The sequence below is a fragment of the Ixodes scapularis genome, unplaced genomic scaffold (genome assembly GCF_016920785.2).
Source record: "Ixodes scapularis isolate PalLabHiFi unplaced genomic scaffold, ASM1692078v2 PGA_scaffold6__148_contigs__length_123643588, whole genome shotgun sequence".
NCBI lineage: Eukaryota > Metazoa > Arthropoda > Arachnida > Ixodida > Ixodidae > Ixodes > Ixodes scapularis.
Window position 1 is genome coordinate 6203369 of NW_024609881.1, and position 25235 is coordinate 6228603.

The 25235-nt window shown below is 48.4% G+C and overlaps 1 protein-coding gene across 1 annotated transcript; it reads left to right on the forward strand.

Moving 5' to 3' along the window:
• Window positions 1-25182, forward strand: LOC115320956 (uncharacterized protein K02A2.6-like). Its single transcript, XM_042294547.1, has 2 exons — window positions 1-833; window positions 24981-25182. Exons 1-2 carry the CDS (start codon window positions 1-3, stop codon window positions 25180-25182), a joined length of 1035 nt encoding a protein of 344 aa, XP_042150481.1.
• Window positions 25183-25235: the final 53 nt, after the last annotated feature.

Consider the following 25235-nt stretch of genomic DNA (forward strand, 5'->3'; position numbering starts at 1 on the left):
ATGCTATCACGTAGTCACGTGTGGTGGCCTTTGATAACATATGATGTCGAAAACACTGTCAAAAACTGTAGTACTTGTCAACTAACGCAGAACGCGCCACCACGTGTTCCATTATTAACGTGGGGTTGGCCAACGCGCAGATGGCAAAGGGTGCATCTTGATTTTGCATACCGGGATCAGAACTGGTTTTTGATCCTCGTAGATGCTCTTTCAAAGTGGGTAGAGGTGTTTTTAATGAGTTCCACTACGACAAAATGTACTATCGAAAGATTGCGAAGTGTTTTCGCCGCGTTTGGACTACCAGAAGAGGTAGTGACAGACAATGGACCCCAGTTTGTGGCGACAGAGTTCGTAGAGTTTCTGTCGATGAACGCGGTACGCCACACGAAAAGTCCTCCGTACCATCCCGCCTCAAATGGAAGCGCGGAACGGTGTGTGCAAACCGTCAAGCGGGACCTCCTGAGGCAGGTAATCGACGAGCAACGGACATGTGTACCGAAATCGATGCAACATCAAGTCGACCAGTTCCTGTTTGCATACAGAAATACCCCAACTGGTACGACCAACAGAACTCCAGCCGAGCTGTTTCTCTCTTGGAAGCCTAGGACCCGTCTGAGCTTCCTTCATCCTGAAATGGGGAGACGCATGAGAGATCGCCAGCAACAAATCAAGGCAGCCGCCGACATGAGAAGAGGCTCTTGGCGAACTTTTGAAGAAGGCGACCAAGTCCTCGTCCGGGGATCACGTCCGACAGATCCTGCATGGGTGGTGGGACGTGTTGTGAAGAAAGTAAGTGCATCAACCTACGTCGTGATAGTGCAAGATCAGCATCGGTATGTGCACGTGGATGATGTCCGTCCGAGACACTTCGAAGATTCGTCTGCACAGAGAAGAAATGTCGACACTCCGGCTGCAACACCACGAAGGGCGTCCGGTGGTTCTCGAGACAACATGAGAGAGCCTGCTGCCCTCGATATGGAGCCTGTTTCCGAGACAGCGGTACCGACCACACCAGTGCTTCGAAGTAGCATACGACAACGTAGGCCACCGGAGAGGTATTCTTGTGTGAGTCAGCCAAAACATTGAAGGGGAAGGAGTGTTGTGTTTGAGCATTGTTTCAATAAATAGCGTGAGGCGGCGGGCAAAGAAGTGAGCGCGCGCCTGGGATGTGCGAGACGAAACGAGGGCACGGGACATTAAAACCGTTTGGCTCTGGAAGCTACATCGGCTGCACCTCGTCCTGTCTCTTGTCGTGAGCACCGTGGTTGTAAGCCACAACAGTAACCACTCGGCCACGCACGCGCTCGCAAGACGGTGAGTGTGGCAATATATATAAACTGGATAGATATTCTAAAAATATAACACAGGATAAAACCCTCATGTAAAGGTCCAATAAACCAAGTGTTCCATCTGCAGCTCGCCACCAATTTGCTTTATGGTCAAGCGCGAGCGAGGCAAACACCAGGGGAGCGTGCGGCTTTATGGCTCTACGGCGCCACTGCTGCCGCAGTAAGACGCCGAATGCCTCCAACATGGCGTCAATGCACTGATGGCAGACGACAATGTGAGTTTCAATTTCGAGGCTAACCGAAAATGACATCAGGTGCAAGACGCCCATATGAAGCGAGTACCCGATCCCTTTTGCCGCCGAATACTCCCGCAGACACAGTCGGTCACGACGCAAAAAAAAGTCGAGCATGCTGGACTGCCTTCGCACATAGAAATTGAGGGACGAAAGTTAATTAACATGGCATCCGGTGAAATTTAAAGTCGGAAGTATGTTATGCGAAGCCACGCTATGGACACCAATATTGTCTTTGTCGTGTCAGCGGAATTACATGAGAGGGAATGTTTCTGGCAGTGCCGCGCTCGTGATTATTTAACTCTGCGGCCACTGCACAAATGTGGGAATTTTAAAGCGAAAACCCAGCGTAGACTTTGCTTGCTCGTATTGGCCGTACCGTAGCAAGGCCACGGTACAGAGTACTAGGAAGGGTTTGACATCATGGTGCGTACGACACCGTACGGCGCGCAGAGTTGAAGGGGGCTCCCTTCGCTGGGCCTGGTCAGACTGGATGCGCGGATGTGTATGAGACAATGATGCATTGCACCCAGAAAAGAGTCATCCGTACATTCACAGTTCATTCGTCACAGATGATCAAACGAGACGGAATTTATAATCGTATTTAAAAGGGGAGAGGTGCAAATGCTTCTAGTCAAGGTGGCACAACTTACCACCCGATACAAAGGGCCAACACCATCTATTCATTTATAGAAGTGCGCTTTGGTTGTTTTCACACTCCCTCTTAAAAGAATTGAGCGGACTAACTGGGGACCAACAAGCAAGGGCCTCGTTATGTCACGACCGAGAGCTTATTGTGTCTCTGTTTATTCGGCGGAATATGGTCTTTATAGAAGATAGTCGATTTGCTATTGCGTATCGCCGTAGTCTGCAACAATGCGCCGCAGAAACCACCCTTATTAATGCTAAATCATTATCTGTCTTATGGTGCGAGCCGACGTCATCAGCTTTGAAACCATGCGAAACGGCACCTTAAAGGCCCGTTCACACATGCAGCGGAGCGCTACAAGCATAGCGCTAACCTCGCGCTAAGCGCGTGCTGACAGCAGCGTTCACCAGCTTTGTATCGCACCGTCAGAACTGTTGCTCATGGCATACGATAAGTAGCTGATGGCACGTGAGGAGCGCTACATCAGCGCTTCGCTGCATGTGAGAACCGGCCTTTAAGGGGTATTCACACGAGGGAGAAATCCCGGGGATTTCTCCCCGGCACGCGCATCCCACGACGAAGACGTCAGGCTTTGCGATGTGCAAAAGCCTCGCGTTTTCATCTCGTGATACGCGCGTGCCGGGGAGAAATCCCCGGGATTTCTCCCTCGTGTGAATACCCCTTTATGAAACCACGCGCAAAGCTAGTCAACGGCACCTTTTACACTTCGGTCCCATTGGCTGGCGCGCATCGACGAGGCTCCCATTGGCCACTGCGCGTCAGTTTGTGTGGTGCCTCCTGACGGTGTTATCACACTGTTGTGTTATCACTGATCACCGCGTTCGCTCGCTTCTTATCGGTTGTACAACGCGTGGCAATATATACGGCGCATGGAATAAACCAAGGGATTCGTTGTGCTGGGAGCTACGTTGCTGTCTCTTCCTACCTCGCACGACAGTTTGAACGATCGCTCGCCCGATGGCGCTGCGTGTCCGCGAGGGAGCGGCTCCACCGTTCCACGCCCAAGGTCAGCGCGTTGTACGCCGCAGATTAAAGAAGGGAGCGAGGAGCGGCGTGGCGTGCTTTCGCATTCACAACTCATAAGAAGTGCTTATGTGAACCTCGAGCATTTTTTTTCGTTTCAGGACACTGACCTTCAAAACTTGAGACGGCCGATGCTGGAACTGCACCATGGCCGACCCTTTGGAAGGAATGCAATGCGTACGGACCCACCCGAAGAACGGACGGCTGCGCTTCGTGTTTTTCTATTCAAGTGAGCTCACGAGACAACCCGCGACTCAGACCGTGTGTTGCATGCTTTTAGGTAATAATTATTTGTTTTTTTTTTTTATTTCGAGGAAAACAAAAAACAATACGTAACCGTCTTCTAAAAATGACCTATTATGAATCCAGCGGAGCGTCGTACGTTGCCTAGCTTTTGTTTCCAATATTGGGACCATTTTTTTCTAATAAAAGGCAGCATGAGGAGTGCTGCTGAACTTCACGAATAAAACAGTTCTACCGAGAATACAGGAAAGTGAGTAGAAGGAGAAGTGATGAGGGAAAGGAAATAAGAACACGTGCACGTTTCCATTGATTCCCGCTGTCGTGCGCGGCGCTACCGGCGCATCGCTACGGGTAACAGGTAGAGAGGGACCTTAGGATGAGGGCCTAGTAGGAGAGGAAGCAAACCTAAACACGAAGGGCGTCTTCAGTGTAATCGCGGGCAGCTCTTGACCTCTTACGCAGAATGATTACTGTTGCGCACGCCTGGGTTCCTGCGTGGCCAGCAGGATAGAGGCTGAACAATGCAAATTCTTTACTACAGACTTTCCTGGACAGGCTCTTCCCACAAAGCACTCTTTCCACTTTAGAACGCTGGATGGGAGGCGAGACTCTCCAGCGTTTGCTCTGCTAGAGGGGAAAGACAGAATAGCTTCGCGGAGCGAGCTCGTCTTTTAGAGCGAATACAGTCCACTGCGCTCATTTGCATTAGGCAGCGCGCCTACAGCGTCAAATTCTTCGCCGAGAGAACAGATGGCCGTCGCGCTGTCCCAACACCTCGTACTCGTGTCTAGGAGGTGTTGGCTGTCCACGTTGGTTGCGTGGCACCGAGGGATGGTGTAGCTGCCGAGGATACTGGGTTCACCGAAGCAGCGCCTGTCTCAACTGGCGCTCCAGGTGCTCACGACGATAGATTGCGCCAGTCATGCCTCCCAATTCGAACCCTGAAGCTGCTACGCAATCAGCTACGCATCGACGCAAAGCCGCGCCAAGGTCACTGGGTTCTCGCGGAGTGAGATGCCGTGCCAACTATTCTTCAATGTCCCCCACGAACCCGTAGGCCGTGTGAACCTTTACCCAGATTTGTGCCTATCTTAAATGCTGTAATCAAGATACTGTATTTCAAATAAATTTGGTAGCATTTCGGTACCTTGCAAATGCATTTCGTCTAGACTATTTCTACTCTATCTTAACTTAATTTTTCACTATCTTGAACTTAGTATCTCAAATAGATTTCTAACCGTAGAAAATGTATGTCGCCGGATCAATCTACGAAAATAGGGATCGTCCGACTTTAGTGTGAAGCTGAACCGAGTGGAGAATTGGAGGCAAGCGACCAAATACAGGACAGGAAACAAGGCACGAGCAAACGCAGTCTCAGAATGCCAACAAAAGACCAAACCAATAGCCGCAAGTACGCCCGCCTTTATGTGTCCTCCTGTCCGCTTCTTTTTTCTTTTTTTTTAAGCGGAGCGATTAAGGGCGTGTTTCTCCAGGATCGTGCCCGTCAGTTAACAAATGATGACCCAGCACTCTGGACAGCGCCGTCAATGAGCAACGGCGGCAACCTTTTGAGCTTTTCAACTCTGGCTTGCCGACTTGCGGCCGGCAGTTATTCCATTCCCACCATAGTACAGCTTCGCTGGTCTTCCTTTTTCACGAGAGTGGAAAGGCTGAAAGCTCTTTTACAGCGAAGCTGTTTATGGCTAAGTTTCCGGGGAGTTTTCCTGTACGTAACCAAAAATTCTGCGCTCACACCGCACCCAGGCGGCACACCGCACCCGCGCGCCGCACGTGCCGGCGTCTGCAGCAGTAACTGTTGTAAAGCAAAAGCCTAAAACGAATGGCATCTTGCACGCGCGTTCGTCAACGCTTTATTTTGGTTATTTACTTGGAATCCGTTATACGGGGAAGGCGCGCGCTTGCGGCGCGTGGAACGCCCTTCCCTACATTACCTTTAAAGTTTAGGTAATTTAGCAATATACCTATTGCTAAATTACCCAAGCATCAAGGAGAATGCAGGGAATAGTGTTCGACACGCCACACGCGCACGCCTTCCTCGAATAAGATATTCGAAGTAAATAACCAAAATAAAGCGCCGACGAACGCACGTGCAAGATGCAGTTTGTTTGAGGCATTTGCTTTAGGAAAGTTACTAATGTGAAGCCAGCACGCGCGGCGCGTGGAACACCAATCCCTGCATTCTCCTTTATGCTTGGGTAATTTAGCAATATGTCTATTTTCGTGAGCGTAACCAGAAACTCTATGCTCGCATTGCTTTCTCTGTGTCGTCGTTCCAAGCGCTTGCATGTTTATTTCCTTTCCTTTCGCTCTCCCGGGGTGGCAGTCCTGTAGCGTTTGCCTACTTTCCGCCGAGAGGCGGTACCGTCGCGCGTGTCTAGTTTCCTCCGGCTTTTCGGGGCGGCGATAGTCGTCGACGCGAATGTATATAAAAAAAAAGAAAAAAAAAAAAGACAAGTTGCCGTTCTCCATTTTCAATTTCACTTTTCTTCTCTCCTCGTTATGGGGAGGCCGCATATAGTCTGGACTTCCGAAGAGCAAAGCGCTTTCGAAGAACAACGGCGGGAATGACAACGAGAATGTCAGCGGCGGCGGCGGGCGGCACGTGTGTGCGCGTACCTTTCGTTACGATGACCACCGATTAAGACAATAAACGTGTTCGTGCCGTTGTTAAAAATTTTGTGTCACATTTGTGCCGTCTGCTAAACAGCTTTGCTGGTTATCCACCTTCACAGTGTGGAATGGCTCTCAATTTTGTTTTCAAGTTGTCTTTGAATGGCAAGTTACGCTTGAAGCTAGCAAAGTGCTGGTGACGTCATCGGTATTTTACACCTTTTCTCTGAAGCTATAGAGTGGTTCTGTCAGCGGAAGATTTTGACTTCTACGCTTATGGACCCTTTTCGAAAATCACCGGTTGAGGCGGTTCTGGTATGGAAAGGCGCGAGCACGTTTTCAAGTAAGCGCGGACGCTTCCTCGGCGAAGGAAGCTACTAGATCCTGCTTGTTTTACTGAGCTACAGTGACCTAGATTGAACTCCCCCAAATTCACTTGTGTGCCTATTGTGGCCTAACTTTGGCTCTCAAGCTTGTTCAAAGGCGTTTCTCTTATCTATTTCCCAATGCGCAGATTGTTTCATTCTCAGAACCTTCCAACCCTGTTTTCCGCCAGGTGGAGCCAGGGATTGAAAGTGGTTTCGGGCATAGAGTCATTATAATGTACGCTAGAGGTTCAACTGGCGCTAGTGTGCTGCTGCAAATTGAAGCAGACAGCAACCAGTCGGAAATTGACTTTTGGCAATGCTTTTCTATGGGAAAAAGTGAGTGCATTTTCTCGCTGCGCTCGATTACAAAAACAAATATCACAAATATTTCGTACGTACTAGGCACATTGGAACATTTCTCAGTCACGCAGACGAAATAATTGGTCAGTTACGGCTTCTTATTTGTAATTCGTGGCATGAAAAATGGTGCTAAAACCGTTTCGTACATGTATTTATGTGCACTGTCGGACACTGTCAGCGCGAACATGGCGTCGGCGCTTTCCGCCATGGGGGATATACGTGTCAAACGAACGAAGGACATATGGAAAACCAAAGGAAACGGCAAAAACTACACAGTAACACTAAATAAGTAACTCCTTGCACATGCAGGCGATCAAAATAAATTGAAAGCCACGTAATATAGTCCGATTTGCAATAAATAACTACTGCTTTATTTTTTCTGCCCGTGAATATGTGCGAAGATGCATGTTCTGGGTTCAATACATCAACAACACGCTCCAAATCTTTACAAATAGGGAAAAGTCAGAGAACAGGTGCCCGATAAAAACTGCCTGACATAGGAAATAATAAAAAGACATACCTTTCGTAGCTTATGTGCTTTATCTTTTTTTACATTCGAATGTTCTTTAACCGATCGTAAAGATACACGACGGAGTCATATTCATAGAGTGACAGGACGGGCATATTAGCAATATATAACCGGCACCAGAATGCTAGCGAACCTTGAACACACTCTACACTCTACACTCCTTTCGATCGTTAGTTAGCTCAGAATCGTAGCTCGTTTTTACATACCTGCCATGGAACAGAGGTTTGGGCCTGAAATATAGCGAAGCGTAACATCGTTCAATGGTAAAGAAAAATACTGCAATTAAAGCAATTACACTTTTACAATATTAATAAAGGTACATAATATCCGGTACAACCGAAATAATAGAAGTTATTTATGTTATTTTCCGGCGAAGAGACAAAATTCACGCGCGTTACAGGAGCACCGCAAAAGTTGACTGGTTGCTGTCTGCTTCAATTTGCCTCCCGGAAGTCGCATAGACACTAGCGCCAGTTGAACCTCTAGCGTACATTATAATAACTCTATGGTTTCGGGAACACTCTCTAGTGTTGCTTATGTTTCTCTCTTGATCTTCCTAATATTTTTTTTACCGTTTGAAAGTACAGGCACCCTTTCTTTGTCTCCCTTGGCTGGGGAAACAGTTAAAATACTCGTTTTTGGTTGTTTGGCTGTTTGGGATATGCAGTACCGGACTACGTGTCCAGTCTCCCGAATCGCGGCAAGGCATATTACGAAATTATAGGAAAATGTGCCTTGAGTCAAACCTGCCGCCAAACTAAAACACGCCACTTGTCGTCTGCAATGGACGAGTCCCATTTGTCCCTAAAATCTTTCCGCACCCATTATGTTGCATGTCCCGAAATATTTAAGTGTAAACTTCGATTGTGGCAGCTAAGCGCGCCTTTTCGATGTCATAAAGGTCACAGCAAAATGTGATTTTCAGCGAAGTCTTCAAAAGTAAAGGGCGACCCTTTTGAGTTTAATATTCAAATATGACCAGCTTGCAACCTACTTACCGAGTATCTTCGAAAGTAATTCAATTACTTTTTCGAGGTATTTGTACTAAACTAAACTTGGTTCGTAGTAAAAGTAGCTTGAGTATTACACTATATACGTTTTCAAACGAGTATTTCGTATCCCATCTTAAATACTTTTTTTTTAGTATTTGGCACAACACTGCCATAAGGTGCTAGCAAAGATAAACATCAAAGAGTGAACCCCGCCTAGCCTGTCTGTTATCACGCGCTAAAGGTGACCTCAGGGACCGCAGCAACACTCCAGATATCTATTTTTCAATAGTTCACATTATTTAGAGGAATTATACGCTAAATTAAATGTACAAAGAGGCGAGTAAAGGGACCTTTTGTGCATCATGATTTTTCTGCGGCCGTCGGCGTCACGAAAGTCGAACGCGCATCGTCGGCTCGTTGTTTCCGCACTGATGAAACTTTAGATAGGCATACTACTTTTTTCACCCTTATAACTAACTAATATAAACAACTGTAATATAGACTTAGGACGCCACACACCATCATACTTTTTATTTCCCTCTGAGAAAAAAAATTCGAATGCCTTATAGAATATGATTGTGAAACTCAAACGTTCTGGTGCTTACCGTTGGTTTCCTGGGGCTCCCGAACCAATAAAAATATGAATAACGCAAAAAGCCCCGTGGCGGCCATGTTGGTTTCCATAGATGTACCAGCATGATAGATGTATTGGAACGCTAGACATAATAACAAGAAGGACGAGCAATTACATCCACCAAGCAACTACGTCTATCGAGCAGCTACAGGGTGCGGCCGTAAAAACTTTCAAATTTGGGACGCCTAGCAAAAAACGAATTTCAAACGTTCAAATACCTTTCTATCGCGATTATCTCGCCCGACACCAGCCTTTCGTGCGGCGTTTCCCGCGTTTTAGAGTTCAGTGCGCCACCTGGGAGCGGCGTCGCGAACCATATCGCAGACGGCGAACGGGCGGGTATAGGCCATAGGAAATGCACGTCTGCCATTTTTGTTATCTTTCTAATAATTCGCTACTCCAGAGTTGACGTCTGAAAAAAATAGGCAAAAAACTTTGGAATAAACGACGTTCGTGTGCCCAATTTCAGGTGTGTATGTTTGAAATTCGATTTTCGCTAGGCGTGTCAAATGTGAAAGTTTTTACGGCCGCACCCTGTACATCCAACGAGCAACTACATCCATCGAGCAGCTACATCCATACATATGTCAACACATCCATCGAGCCAGTACATCCACCTTACCATTACATAAATCGGTGGATGTACTGGCTCGATGGATCTGTTAATACGTATTCCATTCAGAGGGGTTTCGACACGCCGAACCGGAAGTGCGTCACGTATAACCGCCCTATACTGTGATGCATTTTCGCTGCACATGCTTCCGTACATGCACCCCTTCGGGTAGGACGTTGCCACGTCAATTCGCAAAACCTTTACGCTTAACACACACAAGGGACATGCCTAAACTTGCGATCAGACGAACGTTTGCCCTTTCAAGTCCAAGGGGCAGCCATTGGACGAACGGCGTACTCTTTTGGCAGGTCAATCGATTGGCCGCCTTGTGCGTGCTCCACTGCACTCTATTCCGGCAGGCTGTTTTCGCTTCGTTTTCAGCAGCTTGCGTGCATGCTTGGGAACAAGGTCGTACCGTGGGCTCCCTATCTACGTGCACATTTGTTTCTTTCTCGGGGCGGCATCCATTGATCCATTACCCACGGTATCTTTTGTTGATCTCACGAGCTCGGGCGGAGAAGAGAAAACGAAGAGCAGCAGCTGCAATTTTCCATCGCGTACATGAAATCGCCCCGCATATCGTGCGACAGTGTACGTGTCGAGCGTAGAAAAAAAAAAAAAAACTCGTTTCGATTATTCTGATAAACCGGGAAAGTGTAGTGCCTTAGCCTCCTTTATTTTATCTAGAAACCCTGTCGATTCCACGAGGGAGCCGTTGAGCGTGCGGCCGCCGGTAAAAGGCTGGAGCAGGGCCGAACGGTTACCCAAAGAGGAATGGTGCATAGAGTAATATACACAAGGTAAAGAGCGGACACTGCCATAGGCCCCAGCGGCCCAGATAGACCAGTGACAGGGAGCGCTCCCAGCGGGCGGTATTAAGCATAATCTGATTCCGTTTCCGGTCAAGTTAGTTTCGGTTTCGGTTTGGGCTTTTTTGCTCCGGTTCTCCGGTAACCTTCTCTCTCTCTCTTTCCTCCCCGCCTCGCTCGGCTCTCGGGAATTCCTTGACTCCCGAAGCCGCTGTATTTTTTAGTTTCTTTTTTTTTAATACTGGCGCACTTTTGCTTTATTTTTACGATAGAGTCCGTGCAAAATGTGTCAAACAATATTTTAACTTACTTCACAAAGCAGAAGTATTTATATTTCTTGTTCTTTTTCTATTGTAAAGCATTGAAGTTACACAATCGCCGCATTGACTCCTGGATGGTGGAACATTTTGTGGTCAGCAACAGTAAGTGGTTCGAATACATTTTATTGGACCACATTCATGTATACATGAATTACTTCAGAAGGTCTGTATGTTTTATACGAAACAGATGGATGCTCACAGAAATAAATGAATATGAAGGACTTCGGCATATTGTACACTTCGTAATAGATTCTTAACGGAACCAAGCTAACAAAACCTTTCCACGGAGAACATGCTGTATGATACATTCACTTTCAAGCCGACTCGGGTACGGGAAGTACGTGAAAAAATAAATAAGACATCGCTGTCATTACCAGTCATAAGAGTATAATAACAGTGCAAAGCACACGCCGGATAGTACAAATTCCCGATTTCCGGCAAATATTAAAACAAAACAAAACATTAATTTGCATAGCCTCAAACTCACTGGAGGCGAGCCATTACCAAACAATGAGAACTCTATCCGAAATCTGACAAGATTCAACGTCCCTAAACATTCCCCGAAATTGTTCAGAAAAGAAACATGGCTTCAGAAAAAAGCGGCTAAAAAGCTATCGACAGCAATACAAAAGTGGATACATTTTCTTTCAAATATTTTTAGCCTCTATACACTATTTTCGATCGAAATTTTGTAAAAAGTGAACAAATATTTTTGTTAGGGAGCCGTGATACACATTCGCTGGAAAAAGGGGAAACGAATATTTGGAGAGCAAGCTGCACCGCCCACTTAATAAGCACTTTTTGTTTTTGGTTTGGCAACCGCCTCTGTTAATACACTATTAACAGTTAAACCTGTTTCGTTGCTTACTAGCCACTAAAGAGTGCAACCGAACTTTGTCCGAATTCCGGTTAAGAAATCAAACATGTCAACACAAGCGTATTTTGTAAAACAATTTTAAAAACCCTTTGTGGTACTCCTCTGGGCAAAGGCTAAAACCACCCAGACCTCAAAGTGTGCTATACAAGGCGGCACACACTCCTCGAATATGTGTTACACTGTCTATTATGGGAAGAAAGTGATTTTCTAGTTGCTGAATGAAATGAAAGACAGCCTGTGATGGTACTACTAAGTTCCCGAAGAATTTTCCAGGCACGTGGTATGCTTTAGGAACAAGACAGTACTGGTGAGGCCTGGTCAAGTTACTAGACTCATCCGATAGCAGCTGAGAACAGCCACAGCTGTAAGTTGTCTGTTCAAGCAAAAGTTTGATCAAATAGCCCCAAACGTAATAAAAAAGTGGACGAGTCATCAATTATGTTAGACCTGATGTCTCATGCCAGCTCAGAAATATCGTCTAGTGGCGGGAAGTTATCAATTGGAAGACATTCCACAATGTCTGAAATGAAACTTTCATGGTGCGAAGATATTTGCAACTCCTTTAGGAGGTCCCAGCCTTGTCATCCTCTACGTTTTCATTGTCCGACAGTTTGAACAGTTTCTTTATCGAGAGGTGTTTTAGTCCTGAGGTGAACTGATGCACATTTGGGTTTGTGTTGCAGCCCAGCATTTGTCGTATATAGCTCCAAAAACGTTCTCAAGTGTGTCTTGCTGCAGGCGTCGTGTAAGTAATAACTTAAAGTCATTCATGGCTGCTTGAAAGCTCATCCCAGAGCGTGAGGACACTTTTTATAGTAACTTGCCACCCAATGATGGCTTATGGCTGCCTCCTACTTTGGAACTGCCATGCTGAAATCCATCCGAGTTACTGGTGGAGAAAATCAAGTATTTCAGATTCTCCCTACAGAATGGCATGACGCAACTTCTGCCCTCTCTTCTTGAATTTTCTAGCTATTTAGACAATCAAAAAGTATGCACATCCTATCACAGAAATAGGCTGTAGCCATGGCTGCCTCAGGAAGTTCCTTGGCATAAACAAGGGATATGATTGCAAGAAAGAGTGAGGCACTCAGTACCTGTGGGGCACAATTTTCTTCCATGTTACAGAAAGGCTCTTGAAAAAATGTGTCTCTCAGTAAGTTTCGGAGCCAACTGCAAGCTCATCTCATGGATAGAACAATAAAGTTCAACAATAGAAGACCACTCAATGACCTCATTTCCAATGCAAAGTTTGTGGGCTTGGAGATTGCTCTTGGTTGTGAAAATGCGGAACATCAAAGACAAAGTAAACGTGTTCGTTGTCAACTTCAGAAAATGGCTTATCGTCACACACACCAAGCTTACGTTTGAAGCCCCCTAACCAAAGACCACAGCCTTTACTGTGAAGCCAACAGTCTTAAGCTCCCGAATGAGAGAAATGAGGAGACTGCGTTACACAGAAGACGTTGTTGGAGTGTGCACAACGGTGTATGCAAGCGGCTAAACGCACCTCCTGGAAGTTTCAGACAGCATAACAACCAAGGCTCTATCTGCAATGTTAGAGGTTCGTTCAACACCGTCATCTGTAAACCCATGGACAATGTCGTGTGCAGGGTCCTAAGCTAAATTCTTTTTTTAAAACAATCCCATCGAAAATCAACATCCACACGCGTTCAAGTGCAGCCAGACAGCCCGGCAGAAATAACATCGCGAGAAGTTCGAACCGATCGGCTCCACGAATTCACGCCGAGCATGCGAGCACGCGGGCGGTCATGCGTCACCTTGATTGATGCAAAGTCGACCGAACATGATGCAGCAGAAAGCACAGATGGACGGCACGCACGCCACAGACGAGCGACGCAGGGACGAGCAAAGGCCATGCAGAATGATGCAGAGGCGACGGCGTGCAGGCAGGCAGACCATGGCAGGCGCCATTCATCACGTGGTTTTTGTGACGTATTTGATTTAAACTATTTAGTCGTTTTAAGTACTTTAAATGATTTTAAAGCACTGCCATTTAAAAAATAAATAGTTTTCACAAAGAGAGTTTTAATTAATTTCAACCGAATCGCAGAAAAGCGCCACATAGCGGAGGGTATTAAACGCATTATCTGGGCCGCGAATCGGCTCCTGCGTCCTCTCTTTACGTTTACTATATTACTCCATGAATGGGGCACGCCGGCGGTGTCAACGGCACTGGATTGGATTAGTTGACAAGCTCCGAGAAAAAAGTGACGCGCTGCCATTCACTGCCGCGTGGCGGCGCTCTTGCCCAAGCCCGCCCGAATCGTTTGGTCTGAAGGGCCTTGATACCCGTGGATACGCCGTGAAACATCGCTTTTGTGTGGGTCCACAAAGTGTATTACTAAGGACTGTTGCCAGTGTGATAATGCCCCGATTGAGACAACGTTTCCTAGGACTTTTGAGGTAAATTTACGCCCGGCGGGCCTTCTTAGTTTTGGCACTTACTGACATTTGGTACCGAGGCAAACAGCTGCGTCTATCGTTCGGGGTTTCCGGCACATGGACCGTCATGTTTTAGTCGTTTGCGAACTAAAACACCGTCGAATTTTCTCGTCTGGTGTTCCGTGTTTGTGTCAAAAGCTCAAACGTAAACTGCTGCATACATACCAAAGCCGCATTAGGAAGGAATGACAATTTGAAGACGTTTTCGTCATTTGAAAGAATCGGTCTGTTTTTGTGTTTGTATTCGGCTACGTAGAGGCCTGCTACTGGTGAAAACAACTGAGTTATTCCTCTCGTACGTTCTTTACGTGTGTGACAACCTCGCTCCCTTGCGTGTCCGTGCCATTTCGGAGACCTATGACTAAGGGGTAAGATTTTCAAGACATCACTTCCGATCATCTGATCAGCGCGGATTCTTGTTTTTGAATATTTGGAGATTTACGTGTGAACGTGCGGTAGATAGTAGAACCGTTATTTGACAGTACCTGCTACAGCTTCGCAACAACAATGCACGAATTGTGAGACACCCTCGTTAACTATGCGAAACGAGTACATTTGTGTAAGCGTACACATGCCCCATGTGCCTGACTGCAACATGCTTGTCGGCGAGTTTTTTAAGCGCGCGTTAATTTAAATTCGTTTTATGCTAACTACTATTTTCTTAACGTTGGAGTTGTCCATAAATGATAAAGTTGTTTTATTGATCTCGTGACGTTTCTGCGATCTATTTCAAGCCAGAATAAAGACATGTTTAGCTATCCTGAGATTGCCACAGAAAGACCACTTTTGAAAACTACAAAATCTCTCCGTTGTAACGCAAATGTTCTTCTGCGCGGAATAGATCAATCGAGAGATGACGGAGAAGGTAGCAGTAGCAAACAAGAAAGCTCGGGCCCTGTGATCGCCAACTACAGGTATTTTCATTATTACTGTTTTGCAGTCTGCTCACGATTTTTTTTTCATGCAAAAAGAAATAAACGTTGCACAGTATCCATCTGCATTTTTAGCCTTGGCGAAGATTTCTAGATGCACCAAATAAAAGGCAGAAAACACATTTTGTTCGTTTTCTTGTGACAAATATAGGGGAGCGTTCATCGAGAACTGGATATGGCGCTGACAGCGCACGCGAGCCCCTGCTTGTGGATGCTGGTCATAAACGAATATGAGAGACATAAACTATGACATAAATCCCGTTATACTTTTGATATACACGAGCATAGAATCGCACTCGGAAGCCTGACCCAAAGCTAGGCACCCATGCTGCTATCCGATAAAATATAGAGTCAAAATCGAAGAAATCGTTAGCGTGCATAATTACAACCATGACTGCACCATAATCTACTTGCAGAGTCGATTAAAAAAAAAAAAAAAAGAAAAAAGAAGTGCCTAAGAGCCGCCGACGTACCCACCAACCGCCTGATTTCGCAATGAAAAGCCAGCGTCCCGAGCTTGCCCAGAGCTCTGCCGGCCTTGCGGACCGGGCGGGTCGCGACAACAGCGCCACCAGGCGCTGTTGTCGCACCGAACGGTGTCGGAGCGAACGGTGGAGGGGAGGTTGCATCATCTCCAGTTTTCGCTCTACTAAAGTGGAGAGAGGTGGGAGGAGCTTCCACTTCGTTCTTGACCTGGCGGCGTCGCCTCTGTTGCCTATTTCTCCTAAAGAACCTAGATTGCAGAGAAGGTCCAACTCAAACCACGCGGAGCGTTGGCACTTTAATGGCGGACGCATTCATGGGAGATTGGTCGGGAATGCGCATGCGCTGCGCTATCGTGTGGCGAGGAGGGAAGCCGGCAGAAAGGCGGAGACGCTCGTGGACGACCAAAGTGTTCGTCACCCGTAGCTCGTATTGCAAACGCGGCCCAGAAACCACGCGGCAGCGATCGAGCAGTTGAAAATTCTCTGTGATAAGCCGCGTTTACATGATCACGACTTCAGCGCATCAACTCCACTCGTCCTTCGAATAAAGCCGACGCGCCAACGTTTACACGATTGCACAGCAAGCCCTACGCGAAGGTTGCGCCACGACGTGTCAAGGCTCAAAGTTTAAGCTGCGTTTCCTGTACCAGCCGCACCACGTGACCATGGTTTTCGGTGCATCCCACGTGGAGGCCTTTTGACGCTTTAGACGAGCGTAAAGATCGTGCCCGCTGTCTTCGATGCTGTGCAAGAAGTTAGAGACGGAAGATACGTCAGAACCCAAACGTTCTGGGGTCCGGGCCGGGCCGCCGGGCTACTGTGGACCAGAGGCGGCGTGTGTGCGCATGCCATGGCGAGCGAACTCGTTTCCAACCGCTCCGAGGCATTCTCTGAGGACGCCACTGCGCCTCGCCAAACCTCGCCCACCCCGCGACCGGACCCCGAGGCCGAAAGGCTACGACGCAGCCAGGAACGGCACCGAGGTAGGCGCTCGTTCTGCGATACCGTGCAGTGCTCAGAGCTCTCGGCGTCGTTCGTGTTTGCGCCGAAGCCTTTAGGAATTTCCTCGGACGCGCAAGACGTAATTAGCAAGGCTTGGGCAGGGGCCGCCCTCACTGAGCCGCTCAGCTATATTCCGCTCACTTATAACGGTAATAAAAACTCGCGTTCCTTCTTGGAAGAAAACTCCAGGCGACCACACAGGACCGCTCTCAGCATTCGCCATGTTTTCAGCTGTTCCCTCGCTTTCGCAACGACCGCCTTCCCATAACCCTCCCCATTCCAAAATGCGATGCGGCCTCCGTTTACATGGGCCGAATGAATGCGCATTCGCCGTCTCGATTAAGCTCCATCTAGCGACTTTAGTACGATGCGCTTCCATAGCAGATTATGTCGTTTACATGACGACATTCAATGCGACAAATGGATTCGATACGACTAAGTCGCATTCATGTAAACACGGCTTGTGACGTATTGCGCGGGCATAGTGTGCCCGTCAATATTACGACGGGATTTAAGGTTCTTACAAATTTTGCAAGCTTTTTCCATAGTGTAAAACGTGAGCTAACGTAATCTGAGCGCAGCGGCTAAAAAGTGCCTACCGATGAAAATAATCTGTTTACCGCTCGGGGCGCCTTGGTAGCGGCTTGAGTTATGTCCGCTCCCAGGGATGGGCAAAATACATGCAAATATGTATCGAAATACAAATACAAAATACTTTGTCAAGAATGTATTTAATTACAAATCTAATTACATTTTCAAAAAAGCATTTAAGTACAAGATACAAATACAACCAAATGTATTTGGTCTCCTCCAAATACTTTTACAAATACATTCCTCAAAATTTGCGTCAGCGACTTCAGGGCACCTGCAACGGGTTTCTGGGTAGCTCATTTTAATTTTGCATCGCACTCTCGGGAGTTAGTGTGCGAGGCTCTAGTAACGTAATAGAAATATAATCAGAAAAAAATGTAATCAGCTTGGACGTAATAGGTGAACAAAGTACAGAGCTTCAAGCAGTTTTTTTTGTCGATTACATATCGGTATAGACCAACAAAGAACCGAGACGACCAAGACGCGCATCACTAGCCAGAGAATTTTTTATCGTTGCAACTCGCACCAGTTACGAAAATCTGGACGACCTGCGCATTTAGAATGTTCCAGGCAAAAATATGGATGGAAATCAGGCTGGAAAGCATGACAAGTTGTCAAAGGCACTAATTTAGCCAGTCTGCCTTTGAACGTCGATTTCGTCACTATTCTTGCCCTGGACTAGCACCGTAATCACAAAGTCACAAAGCGCTTGTGCTTGATTGAGAGACACTGCATTCGTTGCAGAACGTAGTTTTCTTCCTGCTCTGGACAGTGACAATAAATTTTAAAGATGTATTTTCGCTCACAAAAATGTATTTAATTACAATTGTATTTGAAATACCCCAGTTTTAGTATTTAAATACACACGTGAAATACATTACCCAATTTGTAATTAAATACATATGCAAAATACACAAAGTATTTGAAATACGTATTTCAAATACTTGTATTTGAAATACTGCCCATCCCTGTCCGCTCCCTTCCTATGAGCGCAGAACCAGTTCTGGAGTAATCTAGAGTAACTGTATCGACTCTTTCAGGCAGCTGTGCATGGGCGGCGCCGTAACCGACCTTCAGTTTTTGTTTCCTCTTACCCCGTTCGCTTCACTTCATCATTGCCACAGCAGGACAACTTATTGCGCCACTGTAGGTGCTAATCTGCCCTCTCCAGCATAGGCCTTTGTAGAGGCTCGTCAACGCCCGCTTCAGTGGCTCGGCATCTCGGTAAGACAAGGGACGGTCGGCAATGGCGACTCAATCTGGCGAATGTTTAAAGCGTCTATTTACCTCGCTTGCGGAGCAGAGAATCGCGATGATGCTCCCAGGGCGGCCATGTTGGATCTAAGGCCGCACTGCGGGAAGCGACCGTCTCTTCTGCGGGAGACCTGGTGGCGCGGATGGCGTGGCTGTGAGGCGGTGTGCTGCGGCGTGCGGAACAGGGAAGATACAGTCCGGCGGCACGCTTCGCGCGCACCGTCGTTTCCTTACTTGTCTCCCGTATCTCTCTATGCCCTCGGCAGAACGCAATGGCCAACGAAGACGTCGTCCCTTTGCAAGCGTTTAGCTGCGGGTTTTTGTCTTGTCCGAGGTGCCCGGATGTGCCGGTCGCGCACCACTCCGCGCGCTTGCAGAGACGAGCAACGCGATGGTCCTTCGTGTCGTCTGCTTTACAAACTTTGGAAACATCTTTTAAAACATCGGTCGCGTTTATCAACGCAATTATACTGTACTCAGTGGCCGCACATAATGTTCACTGATCAAGGAACCTTCCAGTTGTTCGATTTTTGTGTAGGTTGTATATTTCGCAAACGCAAAGCGAGACACATGCTCCGGCCGAAACTTGGCGCCTGCAAGATCGCTTTCCCTCATCAAAGTTGGATTCAGACGTGTACACGTTACCCCCCAAAGTAACTAAATGCCGATACTCGTTACTCGCTCAAAAAGTATCTAAATATATTACTCGCTATCGATTCTCAGAAACCGCGTTATATATTATCTCCAAAGTATCGAGTTACTTCTCGTTACTTTGACGACCAAATACACCGCTGCTTTTGTGTAATGGTTTATTGTTCTCTTTTCAGTAGTCGTTGACTTAAAAGGATCATGAAACGAATTTCGGACTTGAAAAATTCAATTTATATTGGGATTTTACTAATAGCGCATCGTTTAGTGGGCCAAAAGAAAAAAGGTAGAAAGTCAAAAGCCTGACTTTCGGTACAAAAATCTGAAAGCACAGCGGACTATTTCGTACCCCGTTCCCTTTGTAAGCTCTCTGCCTTTTCACTGTGATATATCCGCTGACCCCGCAGCGCGTCACCGGGCCCCCGCAGCGCGTCATCGGCCCCAAACGAACGTCACACGACACCTCAGCTCACTTTTTCCCTTTACCCCTAAGCTGAAGCTGACATTGTGATACAAGCTACGCGCTTGCGGGACCAATCAGCCGCCTCCCTTTCATTACCTGCCCTCATCCTCTGCACGTGGGTATGCGCGAGAGAACGTGATCACGTGGCAAAAGTGTGGCTGGACCAAGGAGCACGTAGCTTCCACAGCACTGTCAGCTGAGTTTTACTCAATGCGATAATTCCGGTAGCGCGCAAGTTAATCTCAAACGCGTCACGCAACCCTGGCGTGCAGGGCCAGGCCCACTCTCTGTGTTGTGGATAATCTCCCACTGCTGGGGGACAGGTCAGAAAGCAGGATGCCAAACTGTGTGCTTGTCCTTGGCCCCCATGAGCTAGGTTGTTTAGCGCGTTCGTGGCAGGGCGTATTACATACTCCGGAGGGTGCCACCTTTTGGCTCCAGGAGGACCGACTGTAAAGCACGTCCCACAAACGCGCACCGTGCCGCGATGGCCCGCCTAGCGGTAAACTTAGTTGTGCCGAATCATTCCGTCGTGATGCGGTTATCCGTTCGATTAGACGCTTAGTCGAGATGCGATTATAGCGCAATCGCAATAACCCCGAATAATTCCGCACATACTGGCTGAACTTTATCATTGTAAGCTCGGCACACTTTTTCAAGCTTACATGTGAAGGAACTAGGTACCTTTGTTAAAAACATGGTGTATGTCAGTGCCTGCTAGCGCATGTCAGCAGAAGAACTTGTAGTTGCACTACGTGGTGCACGTTATGAACCTAAGGGGGAATTCGACATCAGGGAGATTTCGTAGACCGTGTTTCCCCCTCCATTATCCCCTCCGCAACGAAGATGCGGCTACTGCGCCTGCGCGTCGATGGCCTTGACTCTAGAGTTCCGGGTATTGTAGCGGGTTGCGGAGAGCGTTGCGGAACGGCGAAAACAATCTACGAAAACTCCCTATTTTGTGGTGTAAGGGCGCAGTTTAGTAATAAATGAGGAGAGGGGCAACATTTAGTCCCAGTGGCCTAAATGCAAGGGTTCAAAAGTTAGTCCTGGGGTTTCAACTTTGAGGGACTAACGGTAGGGGAGCAAGGGTTTCTCCCGTTACCGTTTCTCCCCTAGGGGAGCAATGATTGTGTCAGCGTATTTCTACCTTGAGGGAGCAAGTCACGCTCCCTTTCTTCTTAGAGTGCATACGGTATCACCTCAGGCCTCAGGCTCTGAGTAAATTGGGACCTGAGGTGGTACCACATGTGTACAAAATGTCGCACAACCTCAAGAAGGTGGCGAACCGCTTTGGTGTTTTTCAGCTCCGAGCAAACTGGGCCAGCTCTGCTCTCGAATTACCGGTGGGGGCAGTATAAGGCGAGGTTGCACCACAAAGCATGTCCGGCCGAATGTTGGATGCGTCACGGAGGTGTATACGAAATATTCCTTACGTGTGGAAAGCCCTATGTAGGGAAAACGGGAGGATGTGCGAATGACCGACTAAAGGAACACGCGCAGAAATTTAAAGACGAATGATGGGGCTCATTTGCATGAACACTGCGGAAAATGTAAGTGCGAGCCACGTTTTTCTGAGTCAGCGATTCTGGGTAGAGGAACGAGCCAGAAAGCGCGGGAGTTAAGGAAAGCATACTTTATCAGAAAAAGGGGCACACAATGAGTAAGGAATACATCTAATGCACTGCATAATGCGGAGATAAGAGTTCTTGAGAAGTTTTTGCGAATGAATAATGAGGCGTGTATCCCCCGACCATGCGCATGCTTGGACGTGATGAAGGTGACAAGATAGGTATTTCCTTTGTGCAATTTTCAAATATAGTTGTGAGCGGCGCCTGGTGTGCGTGTCCTCTTCTTTGTGTTTTTTGTGCCTTACACCATGCTTCATAACGCTTGTCAGCGCATGTCCGGGCAGGTAGCGGTATTCAAGACCTAGGTAAACGCGCGGTGCGAATGCAAGTGCATGGTGCGGCGCCCGGTCCTTCCTTATCGTGACGTCCTGTGCAAGGCATATATAGTCAGCCTTCGCCAGTGCTGGGGACAACATATGTTTTTGCACAAGTTGGCCGCATTAAAGCTTTAGTTTTTTTAGCTGTTTATTGTTGCGTTGTCTTTTTTACAGCGGAGCTGTCGAGGGCTAGTTTCCCCAGTATCGTGTCCGTGAGCAAAGAAATGGTGATACAAACTCTGAACAGCCACCGCCATCTATGATCGACGGCGGTAACCAGACAACCAACTTGCAGGTTTTCTGGTTGCCGCCGTTTTTCATAGGTGGCGAAAACCTTTCTAGACTTTCCACTCTTACTTGCCGGCTTGCCGCCGGCCATGACTTCGTTCCCACCATAGTACAGCTTCGCTGGTCTTCCTTCTTCACAAAAATAAAAAAAAGGCTGAAAGCTTTCTTTTTTTTTTTCAGGGAAAGCTAGCGGGTTCTCTTTCCGGCATGGCCGGGACCGTAGCCTCATTGGGTGAACGTTCTGAAGTGGCGGCCAAGCGATGACGTCTTCTCACCTGGGGGCCCCACCGGGGTCCGCAACACCGCTGGACCCCAACGACCCCGTGCTCACAAACCCCACCGTGGCGCTGGCGGTCAAGTCTTTCAGGTATGTCACGAATGCGCCTGTAGATAGAATGAAGCGTGATATGGTAAAAGGCCTCGACAAGGTCGGGCTTCACCATGTACGCTCTGCGCTTGAGGCGGAAGGGGGGTTTGCTTTGACTGCCTGGGGTAGGAGAGTAGGGTGGCGGGAGGTGAGGTGCTGGGAGGTGAGGAGGTGCCACGAGGTGAGGAGGTGCCAGGAGGTGAGGAGTAAGTGCCGTGCAGTCTAAAACGAAGCGGGACACAGTGGCTAACTTGAGGACGAAGACGACGGGGTTGAGGCACAGGCCATGTGAAGAGCGTTCGATGATGCCGACCACCAACATGTTGGTACGGCGGCATCAATCGTGGGAACTTGGCCAGAGGGAGGGGGCCGGGCCGTGAAGCAAGAAGCCTTCGTGCAGAGAATGGAAAGGGCGCCAAAGTCGGCCGGCCCGTGATAATTAAATGGCTCGTTAAAAAATGCCCAGTCTAATTGAGGTGCTTGCTGGGTCCCGCGGACTGGCGGCGGATGTCCCGTCACTCTCGACTTGTAGGAAGTGCTGCCGAGGTCCGATTGGGAGTCTTCGACGTCGATTTGTTTGTTTCTAGCATGTTCCTTTGTGTTGGTGTGGTTTTCCTCCTCGCCAATCGTGGGTATCGAAGGAGTGGTCATCGCCGTTGGGATCGATGAAACTGTCGGTCCTGCTGAGTCACTCCAGGATTTGCTCGGCGGCGGTGGCCGTCGAGTCCGGATCCAATGGTTCGTTTTCTTCTGTCCAAGGCGAAGCACGGGCAAGATCGGCTGAGATCCCGGCCTCGCATAATGCATAGGCGAGAACATCCTCGACCAGGAAAACGTCTTCTAGGAATGTCGAGGAGACGAATGTGCTGTCGATGACGACACTGGTGGGTCCCGGACGCCCACAGTCGCGGCCGGACTCACTTTGGATTAGGGGACATCTTGGACGAGGTGTCTGGGCGGTAGTTGGTGTTTGTGGGGGCACGATGCGCTCCGCGTCCGCGTCGAGCTTGGTTGGGTAGCTGGTCGGGGAGCTCTTTAAAGACCTCGAACTTGAGCCTGGACCTTGACGTCTGATATTAGATAGCCTTCTTCCAGTCCTTTCTTGCGACGACGTGGAAGAGTTCCAGTCTATCGAAGGTGAGGTGCGGGCGTTCCGGGAGCATGGCGTCCCAGTAGAGCAGGTACGGGGGTAGATGCCGGATCTCGTGGACGTCTCTCGTAGAAAGACGTCTGGTGCTCTGGGCGAGGTCGCGCAGAATGTTGTAGGCCTGGCTTGCCCCTGCTGGCAGTGGGAGCTCCACCGGAGGTAGTCGGATGCCGTTGGTGGCTCCTGTAGTAATGATTCCCTTTGAAGCCATCCCTGCGGCGGGAGCTTCCGGCGATACTGGAAGCGATCTCATGGCGCGTCAGTGGTTGTTTGAGCTCACCGTGCTGACGTTCGAATAGCTCGCGTTCAGAGTCCTGCGACACAGACTGCTGAGACTGGGACGAGAACGGCCAGGACGTCGGTGGTTGGAAGCAGGGCAGCTCCCAATGTTGAGACGAAGAAGACAGAAATTGCCTCAGTTGTCTGCTGGACGATGGCGGCCCAGTCATCGGCGGTCAAGTCCATTGGCGCGTTGAACGACAAGGCATCCTTATTCTTGCTTTTTTAAACGTGTGATGCTGAGATGCGTGGAAGTGTCGGCGACTGCCACTCGGTTCGAGAAAGGGTCTCGGCCCAACTAAATAAGCAAAAAAAAAAAAAAAAAAAAAAAAACCCCGGAAATTTTTTGCACGTTTCCTCGCTCATTCCGCCGCTCTCAGCAGCACAAGAAAAAAGATGTCTCAAAACCGTCAAGTCTCAATTCGATCCTCTACGGTCGCATCCATAAAAACGCGGTATATGGCTGCATGAATGCGATCGTAGCGCTTCGAATCGAGCATGGACCAATCACACGCGGCCTGTCTTCCTACTTTTTTTCTTCTATCCATCTGCTACCAATCAATATAGTCAAATCTAGATTCGATTGGCTACGGTCGCATCCATGTAAATGCAGCCACTGTCTGGGTTTACATGGATGTGATCGAAGCAAATCGAATCGAGCAGGAGCCGATCACACGCATCTTGTCTCCCTATTTTTTCCTCGTCTACTCATCTGCTACCAATCAAAAGAGTCAAGTAGCCTGGTTCTCTTGTAATCTCGCGGGAGAAGCGAGTAGCCCGAGGTCCGCGGTCCCGTGCTCGCGCTCCTGCTTCTTTTGTCTTGCTCTATTTATCCCCGTAGGCACGCTAGTGCCTTTCAAGCTGAAGATGACGGAGAAAAGTTGGCCACATTAACTTTTAATAGTGTGTCGGCTGCCTTCCATGGTTAATCCAGCATTGTTTTGTTGCGTTTGTTTCTTTCGATGGCACCGATCTGGGCACAGTAAAAATTTTAATATAATGCCCGTTTCTTACGGTGCGCGGGTGCGCAGTGCGAACGGTGTTTCGTGCTTTGTGAACCCATGCATTAAAAACGCGGCTAGAAGCATCTTTTGTGGTGTTGCTTGGAGACGGGGAAATCTCCCAGTAACCATCGCATATGCTTTAACAGCGGATGGAGCGGTTAGAACTCAAAAGCCGTTCTCCGGCGACAGAGGAGCGCGCGCTTTGACAATCCGCGTAGCTGCATGGCTGTGTTTCACTAAGATGGTTTTAAGATCACAATACGACGACCAGCTAAAACGGTTATCGTGCGATGCGACGGTGAGCGACGCGAGGCCAGGCCTACACGAAGTGCGCCTCGGTTGATTAAGTTCGGACCGTTCATCTCGGTCATCTTCAAATGGTCGGCCGCTTGATTGCGGCGACTCAGTGGCAGAACCCGTCCATTGAGAGTTTGCGACGTTTCGCCTTGGCGCAGGAACATGCGCAGCGCGGCGTTGACCCCCGTGGCGCGTCGGCTGAGAGACATCATGCTCAAGAAGAACCCGCACGTGCCCCCTCCGCAGCCAGCGGCAGCCGACTGGACCGAGGTGACCATCGCTTGCCCGCCGCTGCCCGGCAAGGCGGCCGTCGGAGGGGCCAAGAGGATGATTCCACCGGGACAGGTACGCTCATGGTAGCACCGATCGATGGATGAATGATTGCGAATAAATCATTTTAATCGGGCGCGGCT